At 44.2% G+C, this 16,133-nt stretch overlaps 1 protein-coding gene across 1 annotated transcript; it reads left to right on the top strand.

Annotated features, from left to right (window-relative positions):
- Positions 1-3,906: 3,906 nt before the first annotated feature.
- Positions 3,907-9,490, top strand: vps37c (VPS37C subunit of ESCRT-I; the record flags this gene model as incomplete). The annotated part of the gene is made up of 4 exons (XM_079219889.1): positions 3,907-4,008; positions 6,467-6,638; positions 7,842-7,924; positions 8,768-9,490. The coding sequence occupies exons 1-4, from the start codon at positions 3,916-3,918 to the stop codon at positions 9,488-9,490; spliced, it is 1,071 nt and encodes a 356-aa protein (XP_079076015.1). The 5' UTR covers positions 3,907-3,915.
- Between the last annotated feature and the right edge of the window lie 6,643 nt (positions 9,491-16,133).

The raw sequence follows: 16,133 nt of genomic DNA, 5'->3' as shown, positions 1-16,133 counted from the left end.
TTCCATCACCCAACAGAGCCTCCCGGTTGACCTGGTTAATGGCCATGGCATGAGTGGCATAATACACTTTTTTCTATTTTTATACCAAATACTAATATTGGAGCCATACAGATAGCCAATATATTGGACAATATCAGCGTATTGCAGATATATCAATATCAGTGTAAATGTGGTCAGGGTCCTGTTTCATAAAGTTGTTCTCTAATCAGAAAACTCAGACGGTCACGGTTAGTCAACTCAGAGCTCAAGGTTAGACTCAGAGTTTGTTTAACCTGCTTTCTGAAAGAGGACCATGCTGTAAAAGAAAATGTCCGTTAGGCCAAAGAACAATAGTTTGAGGTCGGTTTGTCCTAATCAGTGTATGTGTCGCAAAAAAATGAAAAAATAAAATCTAACGGAATGCTTGTCAACATGGTTTGTTTGTGTGTATGTGTACAAAATAGCATCAGAGTTAGAGCGGGTCATCCTCCGATCGGAAGATCATCAGTTCGGTCATCGGTGAGTGAGTGTGCGTGAATATGAATTACTTAAGATCCTGATGGCAGCCTCAGCCATCAGTGTGTGAGCGTGTGTGTGACTGGGTGAATGTTCACGTGTAGTGTACATTGCATTGAGCTGTCGGAGGACTAGAAAGGCCCTATGGAAATGTTTGACAGCTGTTTTTGTGACACAACTAGTGGTGCAACGGGTCATAGAACATGACATTCTGCGAAACATACGTATGTGTATCCTCTGTATCCTCCTCTGTTGCTCTCCCTCAGGTTTCTTCCCCTTTTTTCCCCTGTGAAAGGCTTTTTACTATCTTTATTGGGGGAGTTGTTCCTGATCCGATGTGAGGTCCCGGGACAGGGATGTCATGTGTACAGATTGTAAAACCCTCCGAGGCAAACTTGTATTTGTGATGTTGGGCTACATAAAATAAACTGAATTGAATTGAATTGAATTAAATAGGGAACAGGTGAAACTGATCAGGGCGGGGGAACGTCATCACACTGGCGGAAAACACACAAGGGCGGAGGAAGTGCAGTTATCTTACACGAGAGGGAGAGGTGAACGACAAAATAAAACAGGGAGCCCAAGAATGACATGAATGTGGAAACGAAGAAAGCACAACTCAGGGGACTTGAGGAGAGATGTCCCTTGCGGAGCGTGGACGGAGCCGAGGCGGGCCAAACGAAGCCGGGTTGCTGAAACAAACCTAGTTTCACGTTACCAAGCTACTTGAGGCTAACGAAGCTAGCACGCTATGATATGAAGCTTAGGCTATAAGCCACTCTAGCTGGCTAACGTTTACCCTGTGGTCTCGTTGCTTGTTGCTGGTTATCCAGCGCAGTCCATCATTCAATGCCGGCCCATTGACCTGCAGGATGCCTGGTGTACAATGTACTGCACAGCAAGCCTTATTATTTGTCCAATATTTGCATTAAAAAAAATTCTAAAGGCGCCAACACCACAAACACGGGCGTGAGGTTCAGAGAAGTTCAGAGACTCAAATTAGCTGAGGTGGCATCTAGCAGAGAGCTGATGGATGTGATCGCACCGACCTGTCACTCAAACAGGCCTTGACCTTAATTATGGATAACTCTAAGCGTCAATATAATTTAAAAGGGTGACTTATATCAAAACTCACCCCTGTACAGCTGTCATGAATGGGGGACACCCAGACTTTAGTACCAGGCTGGCAAACATGCCAATATTACTTTTATTTCTTGGCAACACACTTTATACTGAGTTCACTTTTTAAAACTGCCCTCTTCTTTGGCTTCATCTCAAGTGCATTAAAAGATACATACAATTCACATCATCGACGTGGAGCTCAGTGCAGCAGCTAATCTCACATCCAAAATGCACTAATGCAACTGAAACACAAGTGTGCAAAATTAAACTACTGAGAATCCGGTAAGGCAATAGATAAAAATACATATTCACAATACCGACATCTATAGGACGCCTACAAATACAGAAATACAACAGGCAAGCCTGTCTGCATTCGTTGCAATACACAATGCATCTTCTCTTGTAATTCACTGCCTGATCCATCTCTGGCAATCTTCTGCAGATATGTCCAGACATACAGCATGCATTGTGACAAACCTTCCATCTCCATGAGAAAAAATATTCCTCAATGGAGGTTGAGGAATGGAGAGTAAAGTATAGCAGTCTGTGACTGGGAGAGATGGTGAAACGCCCACATTGCCATCACAAAACATTTGGGATTCTGCCTCATTTGCCTCTTTTCCTCTTACATAAAGGCCACCGAGGCCGAAAAGGAGGCACTCAGTGATGTGTGTTTCAATCAGGAGAGCAGAAAGTAGTATGCAAATATGTGCAATATGGAATTTTGAGTGAGAAAAGTGTTTGTGAAATTTGAGAAACGTGGTTGTAAAATAGTAGAAACTGCAATAGCAGCAAGAATCATCTTTCATGCTGGGTTGATTCTTGCTAAACGTGCAGTTAGAAGTAATTCATCTTCCCACAGGACACCGATGCTGATGAATAAACCTGTCTCCACAGGCCGAAGTATTTATGTTCTATCTTGCTTGCTTCTGTGTCTACACAGACAATATTTTCATTTCTAAAATGTGGACTCAGGAGTGCCCGTTTATGAAGAAAGCAGTGGCTCCTCCAGCAAAGCAGGGTGACATGTATTTAGCCGTAAACAGAAGCATTTGCAGCAGTAGATGGGACATTACCGTCACATAGGGGTTTCCCTTGTATCAGCTGAGCACAGGAACCCACCATTACCCTGCGACATAGGGGACACCAGCGGGACAATGGGCCCGGTTAAATATAACTGCACAGAAATATGTCGGTGAACAGTATGTGTTTAAAGTGTCCACTACTTTGAACCAGGAGTTCATTACAGTTCAACTGCGCCGTTTTATAATATTTTATTTCTGTCCGAACTCCCCCGCAAACCACGGAGCGTGGATAGCTCCTAAGATGGCGGCGGCTTCTGTCAGTGTGGAGTGAAACTTTCCTCATTTCAGTGAAGATTTTTGTCGTTTTCCGACACATTCTGTCGACTGAAGTCGCACGAGTTTTAAAGCTAGCGTTGCCCGGAACACAGAGGCGTTTAACGGCGGGTGCCTTGACCGAGCGGCGTCACCCTGGGATCCGTTTTCACCCGCCAAAAGCGCTGGGCTTTCCTCGGAAGTTGACGGTGGGCTTGATGCCCGACATTGCGATCATAACGACCGTTCTGTTGACATCGGTTCGCTCAACGCGGAACCGTTGGGTGAGATTGGACGCGGCCGAGTAGCGCGTGAGCTCGGCGGTTAACGTGCGTCGAAGGCGACTCGGACTCGGCAGCTTCTGGTTCGGCTGCATTCCGTCGGGGCTGGCCGGAGATCCCGAGGACGTGTCACGTCACCTGTCACTTGAGATACATAGTTGGTGTTGGATGTCACCGCCAGTCAGTGTCGGGCTGAATTTGGTTTGCTAGCGTCGTGTAAGTACCCGTGTGTTTTTATTTGTACCCGTTGTGTCGCTTTCGCTGCTCCCGGTGCTCGTTTGAACAGCTTGTCCTGTTTTGTGGCCTGCGGTCACTTAACTCGGTGGGGTGACTGCCGTGACTTTAACCCGCTAAATATAACACTGACGTTCAGTCAACTGGGTACAAAATAGTGTATTCCGAGTGTTACTATCGTTACTATTTACACAAATTGCCGACATTTGCCACATACCACTGGTTGCTGTTTTATTAAGGGAGTGGCTGCAGGTAACATGGTTTAGTTTTTCCTTGATTTGTTAAAAATGGCCCAATAAGTCCATGACCACTATTTATCTACTCTAGAGTGGTAGCATTAGGATACAAAGGTTGGGCCTCTGACTGTCCACTTTATGTTTCCAAACATTGTTTTTAACTCCTATTTCCTGGTTCCTTTATGACAGACAGCCATCCTGGCAAATCAAATGGAGAAGCTCCAGGACCTGAGCCAATCAGAGCTCCAGGAGCTCCTGGACAACCCAGAGAGGGTGGAGTCTATGGCGCTGGAGTCTGACGAGGTAAAACAAATGTTGCTTCACTTTCCATTTGGCCTTCGTTTTCGTTTTCCAGTTTTCCGAGAGGCTGAACCAACCTAATACTAATGAAATATAGGGATTGTTTCTAGTTTAGTGCACAGTCTGGGTGGGGGGAGTGAGTAATGCTTTCCTTCTTTGGGATCCACAGGGAACTGATGCAATGCTGGTGTCCAATGTACAAAACCCCTATTGTACTAGGGAGCTCACATTAATGTGAATGTTTAGCCCTTTCTCCGTCTATTCCTTCCCACAACATATTGTATGCCTCTTACACTGCTTACCTAAACCCTCCATTTCAGGTTTAGTGTTTTTTGTCAATATAATACTTATACCCTATTACATTACGCTTATTCCCTATTACATTACACGTTTACCCGATTCCCTATTACATTAAGCCTAATACCCTATTACATTACGCTTATACTGATTACATTAAGCCTAATACCCTATAACATTACGTATATACCTGATTCCCTATTACATTACTCTTATACCCTATTACATTTAAACAAGCACCCCAGTGTCCAGTTGCATAACCGCCCTGGTTATGCAACTGGACTGACACAGGCTGAGGCCTTCTGTGTATAGTTGAACATAGGCTACAATTGTATGTCATTGGCTCAGATTTAGGTGTTTATATTGCTGAACTTCACTTTCTTCGGATTTTCATTAATATTTGGAAAAAGCTGGTACCAACACACAGTAGACAGATTTGCATGCAAGTGAGTCAATAAACATACTGAAAAAAGCGCTAGCTGTACTCTGAAGGCCAGCCTGGGATGGAAAATGTTCATACTTGCGATTCACTCCACAAGGTTTATTAAACCTGTAAATGTATTCCATATAGTTTAATTTGGTTGCTGTTGGTAAATGATATTGTTCAATAATAATAAACATGACAAACTGCCAAAATGACACACAGGCCTATGTTTGGCCAGCAACATTTAGCCAGTTGCCTGATAGAGCCACTGCTTGCAAAAATTAAAATAAACATATTCATTTCAGTGTAATCCTTTTCCAGACCTTGCTGCATGAGCGACGTTACTGACTTTGCAGACAGGCTTGTTCACTTCATAGGTGATCATTACAAACAGCGTTCATGTTTAACTGCAAAAGAACAGTCATTGCGTGTTGGAGGGAAAACCTACGACTGGGTTGCACTCCGTACAAGAGAGCCGCTGCGCCGACGGCAAACGGCTGTTGTGAAGCTGAGAAGAAAACCCGAATTCCGCGGCGCCTCCCCCACCCTTGTGTGCTCACAGCTCTGACTGGTTTTCCCAGAGTGCCCGGACGAAACAGCACAAAACGCATCACTTTGCGCTGCTTTTTCCAGTCCCGAAAGAGCGCCGCAGTGGTAGAGAGGGTTATCCTCCACTCTGAAGATCGGCGGTTCACTCCCCGGCTCCTCCAGTCGGCATGTCCTTGAGAAAGATGTGTGTGTGAATGTTGACATGTAGTGTAAAGTGCTTTGAGTCGCCATAACGGAGGCGCGAAGTAAATGCAAGTCCATTTACCAATGTGTTGTTTAGGAACAGATGAGCAGAACCAAAATTCTTTTCTTTTTACGGCTTCCCAGTTCTTGGCATTTTGAATGTGATGCAAGAAGTTTACAAGAAATTTGTCTATCATCTAAAACTGGTCAAATTTGGATTGAAATCAAGGAGAAAGAGAAGAAGAAAGCGTCAGTAAATAAGACGCTGACTCTGACCGAAATTTTATTTAGGGTTAGCAGGGTAGCTTCAGGTTGGACCCTGGGTCCTCAGTCCTACGATGGTGGCTCACTTCGTACATCGCCATGGCAAGCAGGGTCTATTTGAGCGTGAGGACGGGGTTTTGAGGGAGAGCATTCAATAAATAAGGCGCTCAAATTGAAGAACACACTTTTTAAATAACAATGGGAAATAAAAGCTCAATACGTTTAGCCGTTCACAAACCAGGTTTGTCATCCCCATGAAATATATCACCTAACAGGGCCATCTAACAGCACCATAAATTACATTGCATAACCACAATAACACTGAATCAGCATATTTTCTCTTGGCACGTAGTCACTTCTTTGAGCTGTTAGCTTCCAGTCCAACAATCTGTATCACCTTGTGTTTCTTTGCCAAGGCTATTTTTTTCATGTATGCTCTGGGAGATTATAAAATAGTTTGATTATGCCTGTTTACCACTTTTAATTGTGTTTTTTTTTAATACGTCTGTTTCACACCAACGGGGTTGCAGCTGAACGAATCCAGTCAAACTGTCATACGAGACAACAAAAAGATATCCTGGCTATGTTGAACTGGCTTTGAAGTACAGGCCTCTGGTGTCAACTTTGTAGTTTACTATTCGTACTACAAAAAATGAAATAATAAGCCCTGTGCATTTAGTGGAATCCACAAAATGGCTAAAATGTGAGGCTGCCATAGTCTGATGCCTGTTTCCTTCCTCCTAGATTCAGAACATCCAGCTGGAGAGAGAGATGGCATTGGCATCAAATCGCAGCCTGGCCGAGCAAAACCTGGACATGAAGCCTCGTATAGAGTCAGAGAAGGAGGTGCTGGTAGAGAGATATTCTCAGCTGGAGGCCATCAGAGAAACCTACAGACAACACTGCTCCCTGAGAGGTAGGAGGGAGGGATCAGGAAGTGGGCCTTGATCTTGATGCAGGGAGGAACAAAAAGGTGGATGAATACATGTAGGGAAGGATGGAGGGTTAAGATAAGATAAGATAAGATAATCCTTTATTAGTCCTGCAGTGGGGAAATTGCAGGATTACAGTAGCAGTGCACACAAGAGACACATGGTCTAAAAAAAATCAAGTAATATAAATAAACAGTAAAGAAGAATTGTGAGACTTTATAGGCCAGCTGTGGCTCATGGGTAGAGTGGTCGTCCTGCAAAGATGGGTTACGTGCAGAGACCAAATTGTATGTAACATGTGTAATATGACGAATGTAAGTTATTACAGTCTGAACTAACCACAAATACTGTACTGCCCAGCTGTTATCACGGTCTGAACTAACTACAGACACTGCTAGAAAATGGTATGTAATAGTAAAGACTCCGACTCAAATAAAATACCTCTTATTTGTACTTAAGTACACTGCTAGAGTCAATGCAATTCCACTGCGACATCACATCAACAAGATCTTCAGCTGCTTTCTAGGTGGGACCTCACCTCCAGGCTCTAAACCTAACTCAACCCACTGCATCATTTTGAAAAATGATGTAAAAAAATGGGCAAGGAATGGAGGGGAAAGGGCTGAGGATGTGAGTGGGAAGGGGCAGTGCATGGATGTGAGGCAGGAGCTGCTTAGTTGGTATATTTCATGACTAGTTTCATGGTTAGTCCCAAGTTAAGGACTTTCAAAACAAAAGATTTACTTGCATTACAACTATTTGTGATCGTATCCGCCATGATTATGTCATTTTGTGGCGGGGCCCGCCTCACACCGGCTTAACTATAGCGCCAACTTCTGACCAAACTACGCTGTAGCTGGGTTTATTCAGTCAGTTGAGGGAAACACCTAATTGTCATTCTTTTCTGCGGCATTTCTAAAGTTTGCTTAAAATTCACTTGACAATTGAATGGAAACAGGGCGGCTGTCTATCTCTCGGTCTCTCTCCTTCTCTCTTCTGTTGCCAGAGCATCAAAATACAATGGTACACTAGTATATCTGAACATTAACATGACATTAATATTGATATATTTTAGTTGTGTGTGTGTGTTTACATTGAGTATATGCTGTGCTTGTATTTCTCTCGCTCTCTCTCGCTCGCTCTCACTCTCTGTGTGTCTCACCCGTTCTTGCTCTCCTCGTCCTCAGATGGGATGGTGGGTCAGGTGTCCCCAGAGGCATTGTCCTCCAGACTACAGACAGAGGGCAGCAAAACGGAGGAAGAGTCAGAGGTCAGAACTCTCTCACACACACACACACACACACACACACACACACACACACACACACACACACACACACACACACTATGTAATGATTTCTGCATAGATAAACCAGAGTTTCCAAATCATTTTTAATCAGTAAAACAATGGCTTCCACGTTTTCTAAAAAAAAAACATTCACTGGCTGTTGTGGCTAACAACGGCAAACGGACCAAAACATTTCCTTGAGGGACAAATGTGCAGCAGCTTCATAAATGAAGAGATTCAACAAAGGAAATGTTATGCAAATGGAGATAAAAAGGTATTTCTGAAATCCACAAAAACACTGCAAATGCAGAAACAACGTCAAGTCCAAAACACACAACCATAACTAGCGACAGGAACCTGGTGCTCTTTAATAATGGTGTAAAACGACGAGCGCCGAACGTGAGGGGAAAAAAAAAAGCATATGTAGCTTTTTTTTATCTTTACTCCTCTTTTCTTCCTGCTGCGAAATAACAAACTCAGTCGTCTGGTCTCTCTTTCTCAGGTTGAAAAATGAACCGTTCTGCCCGGAGCTTCCCCTAGAGGCCTGGAGCACTTCCTTTGGGTTGACTGGAAGCGCAGCGTTTTGGACTTTGCATAGTTTATGTATTTGCATTGTGTTTTGCTGTTGGATTTGGCTTTCTGCTGGACACTATTTAATTTCCACACCCTGTTTTTGACGCTGAAGCACTTTACAAATGGAAAGTTTTTGGGCCGTTGTAGCTGGGGATTGGTATCGTTAAGACTTTATTGATACTGAGCAGCAATGTTGCTCTAATGTTGCAGAGTCGTTGGATAAAGTCCCCGGTTGTGTGTCTCTGTCTGCAGGCGCTAGCTGACGAGTTTCTGGAGGGCTCGCTGCCATTGGACCCCTTCCTGGATCGCTTCCTCTCCCTGCGGTCCCTCGCTCACAAAAGACGGGTGCGGATAGAGAAACTCCAGGAGATCCTCCGGCAGCGGAGCGAGGGCAATCCCAACGCCATGACCCCGTCAGCAGGCAACAGCCAAGACCCCGCTGCCACCGCCTCACCGTGGAGTAAACAGACGTCAACGGCGACAGCGACGAATCCGCAGCAGCCGAACTCCACACCTCAGCCCTCCGGCTACCAAAACGCCTCCCACCCGGCCTCCTCTGCAGGGGGCCCCTCCGGCCTCCCCTATAGCCCGTACCCCGTCACACCCAACCATCCCACTGCCGCGGCAGCCGGCTCCGGCCCGGCCAACACCCCGTCACAGTTCCCTCCGTACCCAGGCCCCGGCTCACCTTTCACCCCAGCAGGAAGCTACCCCGGTCCCAGGCCCGCTTTCGGGCCTCCGGCTTCATCCGCCTGCCCTTACCCGACCCCGCCCTCCTTCCCTTCCCCACACCCGGGCTCAGCATTTGGCCAGTACACCCCGAGCCAGCCCCAGAGTGGCCCCGCGCCCTACCCGGCCTCCTACAGCTACGGCGGCTACAACTACCCAGCCGGGCCCGCGTATTCCAACTCTCAGTCGGCAACCGGGAGACCCATCTACAGACCAGGATATGGAGTTCCACAGCCGTACTCATGAAAGCACTACTGCTCCTCTGTTTCAATTCTTCCTCTCAAATCTTCCCTTCATTGGTCTCCCACCTCCCTCCCTCCCTCCCCTAATCCAATCTCCCCCAGCCTATATCCCTCTCCTCTCCTCTTTCTACCCTCCTCCTTTCTTTCTCCCATACCGAGGTCTCTTGCTTTACTTATCTTCGTTGCACTATTTCTCTCTTTCTCTAAATATCAGTCTGATGATCTCTCCGTCTCTCTCTTTCCTTTCCCCCGTCTCTGTCGCCCTACGGCCCACCAACTCCCCCCACTAGTCTCAGGTTGTTGCGTTGTGTTTAAGTGTTAAAACACTATCTGGCCCTTCATACCCTCAGCCCCTCCCCTTTCCATCGCTCCTACCCTCTCTTCCTCCTCTTCCATTATGTGTGTGTGTGTGTGTGTGTGTTGCTCTTTGGCAATCAGAAAGTCCTTATAAACACACAAGTGCACTCCCTCTTATGACACATGCATGTCTTTGTAACACCACATCAGTGTCCAGTAGCTGTCTGATTCACATTGTTGTTCACGTGTGCGTAGACAAAGCGGCTCGTGTCGTGACCCTTGGGCTCATAAAATGCAATTGAATTGGCAAAATCGATGGCCGTCACAAAATCCGGCTCTCGTATCAAGTGAGTTTTAGATGCAGGGTTTGAGAGAACCACGCCCTCCTCAGTATGCTGGATCTGTCAGCTCTTCCAGGCACCTCCTCCGTCTACAAACACAAGTATTTAATGATGCACATACCTGTAGACGGTGGGCAGAGGAACCTCAAGTCGTCACTTTATCTTTTTGTCAACCAAAGAACCGTGTGACGATCACAGCGCTTTGCTTCTTTTCTGTTTTCTCTGTCCTGGTTCACTCGCCCTTTTCCGTTTTGGTCCCAGAACAGTTTTGTCCACTTGTGGGCAGTGTGAATCTAGTTCCGCTGTACCAGCGTTGAGTCATGTGATCTGGATGTGTAAGCGGTTGCTTGTGTAGCTGAGGGAACAGCGGACAAACCCACGTAGTCGGCTGATCCACTGACAGATGAGTCTTGAACTAACCTTCCCTTCCGGTCTACGGTGAATCCAAATTGCGAGTCCCCATTCCTCGACCCAAATGAAGACGGCAGCAGCGCGTGACAGGGAGCTGCCGGTTTCACTTGTTAGCCGTCATTATTAGCGTGTCTTAGGTTTATAGTATGTATGTATCTCACTCCAAACACAACACATTATAATATCACAAACAGCTCGTAAGACAAGGCAGGAAGGGTAGTACTACCAGATGTTTGTAAAATGTTTACTTCAACGTACATTAGCTAACTAGCTAGCAAGCTAGCGTTAGCTAATGTTGGGGACAGATTGCCCACCTCTCCCGCCTCAGAACTCGTGCTTCTCCAGAGTCCTCGAGCTCCTTTCCTCTTTCTAAATGCTGGGCTTGCCAGATTGTTTTAGTGTGGGTGGGAGGGTCGAACAACATGGCCAGTTTGTCATTGGTATGGTGCTTTAATGCTAAGAGCAAGCGCAATGAAGTGCGAGCAATGAAACCTGGATGGGTTGATGTGTGTTCATCGCTGTACCCGCTGCCGCAAGTCGATGTCGTTCACCGTTTGAGCCAAACATACGTTCACTCCTTCGTCCGTCAGCTCCAACACCTCTGTCGTCCTCATCCCTTCCTCCTGTCCTGACCTTCCTCTCCGTCACTCTCCCCCTCTCTTCATCTGCTCGTTGAATATGAACTGATGCTTGACAATGATTACCCGAAGAGAATAGTTTTATTTCTATAATCTCACACTATCCGTGAGAATACATGTGATGTGTATAGTTTAAAGGGAGTGACAAATATAAAGTTGGAGATCAGTTTGTGTCAATTTAATCAATACAAATAATATCATTGAAATTGCAATGTAGGAAATTGCTGAAAGCTCATTTATGGATTTTTTCGAGTTACATGCCTCCTCTCTAAATTTGTATTACACTGTGGAATAAACATGAAACTATAATATCTCATGAAAGAGTTACCTTGCAATGTCACATGTCATCCAGCTCATCATGGTTCGTCCTCAGAACACTTTGCGCATCGTGGCTATCTAAGAGCAGAGGGCCGTAAACACGACTACAGAGCAGCGTCAGCACTTTTCATGTTATTTCCCGACTCTGCATGTCATGAAATTGTTGCCCAGAGAATCCCGAAGAAAACCATTCGCTTCTTTTTTGTGTCTGAAGGGACTTTGACCTTGGGTTATTTATTATCGCTGTAGTTGGTGCCCAAGCCACATTAGGAGTCTTTCACTGCTGTGTCACGGCTGGAGTAGTGGGAGAAAAAAGTGTTTTTTATAATAATTCATAAGCTGGTTTTGGTTTTCCTGGTTTCAGCTGTCTACGATCACCTCACATCCATGAAACGACCGCCCCCGGCCTTTTGGGTCGGCGGTGTGTCCTCTTCTGTTTAAAAGCTGTCCGGCTGGTTGTCTGAGGGCTCATATGGACTCGGTTATGAAGTTCCTGTCAGTTATCATATATCTGTTAGAAAGGATGGGAAACCCAATTAAAACAAGACTAGGTTTTTGGATCTCTGGTCCAAGAGGTCATAGATAGTCCATTCAAAATGTTTGGCCCCACTTTCTGTTCACAATGCTTGCCTCCATATTTAGAGCTAAATGTGTGCATTCAGTATGTGCTGTATAATATAGAATAATAAAAATGGATTTCTAGCATTTCACAACTACAGCTCAATGGTGTTTTAACGATGTGCACATGTCAAAAAAGCCTCATGGGAACTGTAGTTGTATATGCAGAGGGAGTTTCACCTGGTTCGTACGGCAACATCTTTCTTTTGTTGGGAATGACCTCGTCCAACCATGTGACCAACCTTCTAAACCTGATGTCATTGGCCGACTCAGAAATGTCCAGCAGCAGTTATTCATAAGCCCATCACTAAGTTTGTGTGTAAAGTTCTTGGTAACCACCGGCCACTTAAAAAAACTAATGATTTACTCAATCAGGTTACACATTTAAACTTAGGAACTGTCTTGGCTAGTAGAGACCTTAGCGCTGTGTAAATTGTTTGTGAGTAAACACACTGTCCAATCAGGAGCTATCAATTATGTAAACAGGGCGTCACTGGAGCGTCACAAGATATGTCTTTAAAATACCCCCAACTTAACTGGCAATCCTCTGTAAATGTGCGTGGATACATGCAGATAGCTTTGTGGTTGCTTTAAAGTTAGCAGACTGGTCACGCTAAACGAGCTAATGTCACTTAGTATAACATCTTGCAATGTGGAGTGTATTACATTCCATTTGTGAAATGTAAATTGAAGTCATTATTGAGCCGCATTTGGATTATTTGGTCGTCCATATCCCGTTCATCCTCAGCAGCAGTTAGTGGCAGCATCTGTAATAATTCATCTCTACATAGGAACTTAATTTGGCCATGCGTAAATCTCCACTTGGTAAGCCCAACGGTCTTACGGCAGTTTGTAACAGACACAAAATATATTCATGGCGTGAATTTAACTTAACGACGAAACCCCCCACTAAGTCAGGTTTGGGAAAACCATCATGGTTAGGCTTAAGATAGATACATACAACTTAGTTAAGTTGAGGAAAAGCCGCCACAAAGGGGTCGCACCAACACCGGGCCCAATCACCGGACCAAAAACACAAGAAGAAGAAACAACCCACGCACACCTATGAATGGATTAGCAACTCATAAACATTAGCAAATGATTAGTTAACCATTAATAAGCCATTTGTTACAATGTGTGTGTCCTTTATGGAGGGGGCCTGACTGGACCCCGTCCACAGACCCCCGTGATGTCCATCAGCAGCTCAGAACCAGCCAGCATGATGCATGTGATGCTGCACGCTCCAGCTGAACTCACTGCTGCCACGCGATGGCCCGAGCTGGCAGGCCGACACAGTCCGGGTCCGACGCGGTTCCTGTGACCTGTGGTCCGCCGGTCGGGTTGTTTTTATGTGCGAGAGGCTGCGTGTCGCTGTGACGCCCCTCCGTGAGGATCACGGGACATGATGTGCATGAAGAGCAGGAGGGGCCAGCTGATGTCTTGCCCATGCAGTACTTACATTCGCTTTACTTGATATCAGTCTGTTCATCTTTACCTCACACAGACCAGTTTTTGGCTGTTTTCAGTTGCCGTTGAGCCGACACGACGAGGGGACTCTCCTTCAGATGACGATACTCCAACAGTCTTGAACATGACGAGCTTTTCATATCCAACTTTAGGACAGGAATGATTCTCGTGGGTTTGTACTGAGGAGAATCAATGGCGGCGTTTTAGAAGAAGCACAAAGATGAATATTATCCAGAGGGAAATAACATTCAGATGGATTTATCTGCTCTGTATCTGGTGGGGACGAATTATATGATGTACATGACTGCAGAATATTAAAAACCCTTTTCCTTTCTCTTTTTGGGGTTCATGACGAATTAAACAGAAGTTGATCTAAATCAAAACCGTCTGAGTCTTCATTTCCACATTTAAGTACTGTTCATTAAAGGCATAGATAACATTTATTGGGGTTAATACAAATCAATTTAAAAGGAGCTGGTATTTAACATTATGAACATGAATATAGTGCCTATGTAAAAATATAATGTAATGGTTCTCAACCATTTCAGTGAAACCTGTGATAAAATATAAATATTTCCAGTGCAAAATAATTTTGGTTGAAAAAAAAAAGAAGTAATAAACAGTGTAGCTGTCTGATTTAATACAAATCAGTTTATGAACTCAAACTTATATTTTATTGAATATTTATGAAATAAATAATTTTGGAGTGCCTTTACGTGCCCCCATTTGAGAACCACTAGTATATATATATATATATATATAATAGTAATATTCTATAGTATTGCCAAAGTTGTCCCCCTACTCTTTAATCCCCAAGGCAGGGCACCCAGAACAATAATCTCAGAGATTTATGTCTTTTAAAATCAAGACTTTATTTGAAAACTAACCTGTCTCACGACGGTCTAATCCCAGCTCACGTTCCCTATTAGTCAAATAAATTTACAAATAAAGTTACAAATTTTTTGTTCTGCAGACCTTAAAAGCGAACCTGTGAAATGCCTTTCATTAAAACACTTTTTTCTCAATTCTAAATTACAACGATGAATCATATATATATATATATATAAATATAACTATTTACAACTGATCATATATAATTGTTTTTCATTATATTTCCGTCCATATCAGTATTTTCACAATGCTGACGCAGACATCTCTGGAATGTGGGAAGAAACCCACAAAAATAAAAAGAGAGAAAAGTTACGTAAATTTGTCTTTTTGAGACCTGAAAAAATAAATCACTTACTCTTTCAGTGACATAATAATTCCCATAACCTTCTGTTATTTACATTTTGTGAGGAAACCCGAGAAAACTCATGAAATATAAATTAATAAAAGTTTTGTAAATTAGTCTACACATCTGAAACAGTAAATCACTTACTCTTTCAGTGACAGACTAATTCACAAAACCTTCTGTTATTTATAACCTGGACCCCCCAGAGAAAAAAGATCACCCAAATCCTCCGGGGGAAACGAACCCACAAAAAAAAAAAAAAAAAAAAAACACCCCACCACGTACCCCCATTTGAGAACCACTAATGTAAAAGGACACGTCCTTTCCAACCTTGTCTGATCTCTGGAAACCTTTTCCCTCCCCCCACATTTCTATATTACATGGAGGTTTTATCAAACGCTAACTGTTGGTGAATTAGGAGAAATGTACAGAGACAAAAGGACAAAGTAGTAAAATAAACACCAAAATGTATATTTTCTTTCCACTAGTGTGAAAGAAGACGTGCCGTGCAGCGGAGTCTAATTCCATGTATGTGTAGACACACATGCCAATAAAGCTAAATTCTGAAAATAGCCCAACATCTTAAAACGTGTCTGGGCATTAAAAAGCAATGATTAATAAGCTTGGCATGACTCTTAAGTACAAGACCACCGACTGGTCACCGCGAGAGGGTTTACTGGCACTCCTCTCCAGCAGTGGCGTCTTACATTGAGTAATAAGGTCTCATCAAAAGGATGCACAGACAGTTCATTAGCAGAATTCAATAGTGATATTTCCTTTGCAGATTGTTTGACCCAGCTGGTTTTCCATCATTTAATTTCTTACCATTCATGATTTTTGCGTTGGCTTTGACCACATAGAGTCCTCCCGCAGCCATTTTCTCGATAGATAGATAGATAGATATACACTAAATGATGGACAGAGTATTTGTCAATTTGTCAGTCAGCGCTGCTCACCCATCATTTCCCAGCGTTGTTACCTGGGTGTTACGAGCCGCTCTCAGCAGCCTCCCCCATGAGAAGATACCGGGCCGAGCGCAGAAGAGGGGGAGGTCAAAGTCGGCGGGACTTTCGGTGTCTACGACTCCGTAAACCAGAGGCGGAGGATGACATGAAACCAGAGTGACGGGGTAATGAAGCGGAGCGCTGATGAGTCAGGAGGAGAAGATATTTCACTTGCGACAGAACCAGGAGGCGATGTGTTCCTGAATCAGAATAGAAATGACTCCCTCATTCATCTTCACAATGAGTTGCACATTTTGGAAACTTGATGTCTTACAGTAGCGAAGCATCGCACCATGGTACATCATTATTATTTGAATAC

Source organism: Taurulus bubalis (genome assembly GCF_910589615.1).
Source record: "Taurulus bubalis genome assembly, chromosome: 6".
Taxonomy (NCBI): domain Eukaryota; kingdom Metazoa; phylum Chordata; class Actinopteri; order Perciformes; family Cottidae; genus Taurulus; species Taurulus bubalis.
Note: the sequence above shows the minus strand (reverse complement) of the source record. Positions and strands in the feature narration are given on the sequence as shown.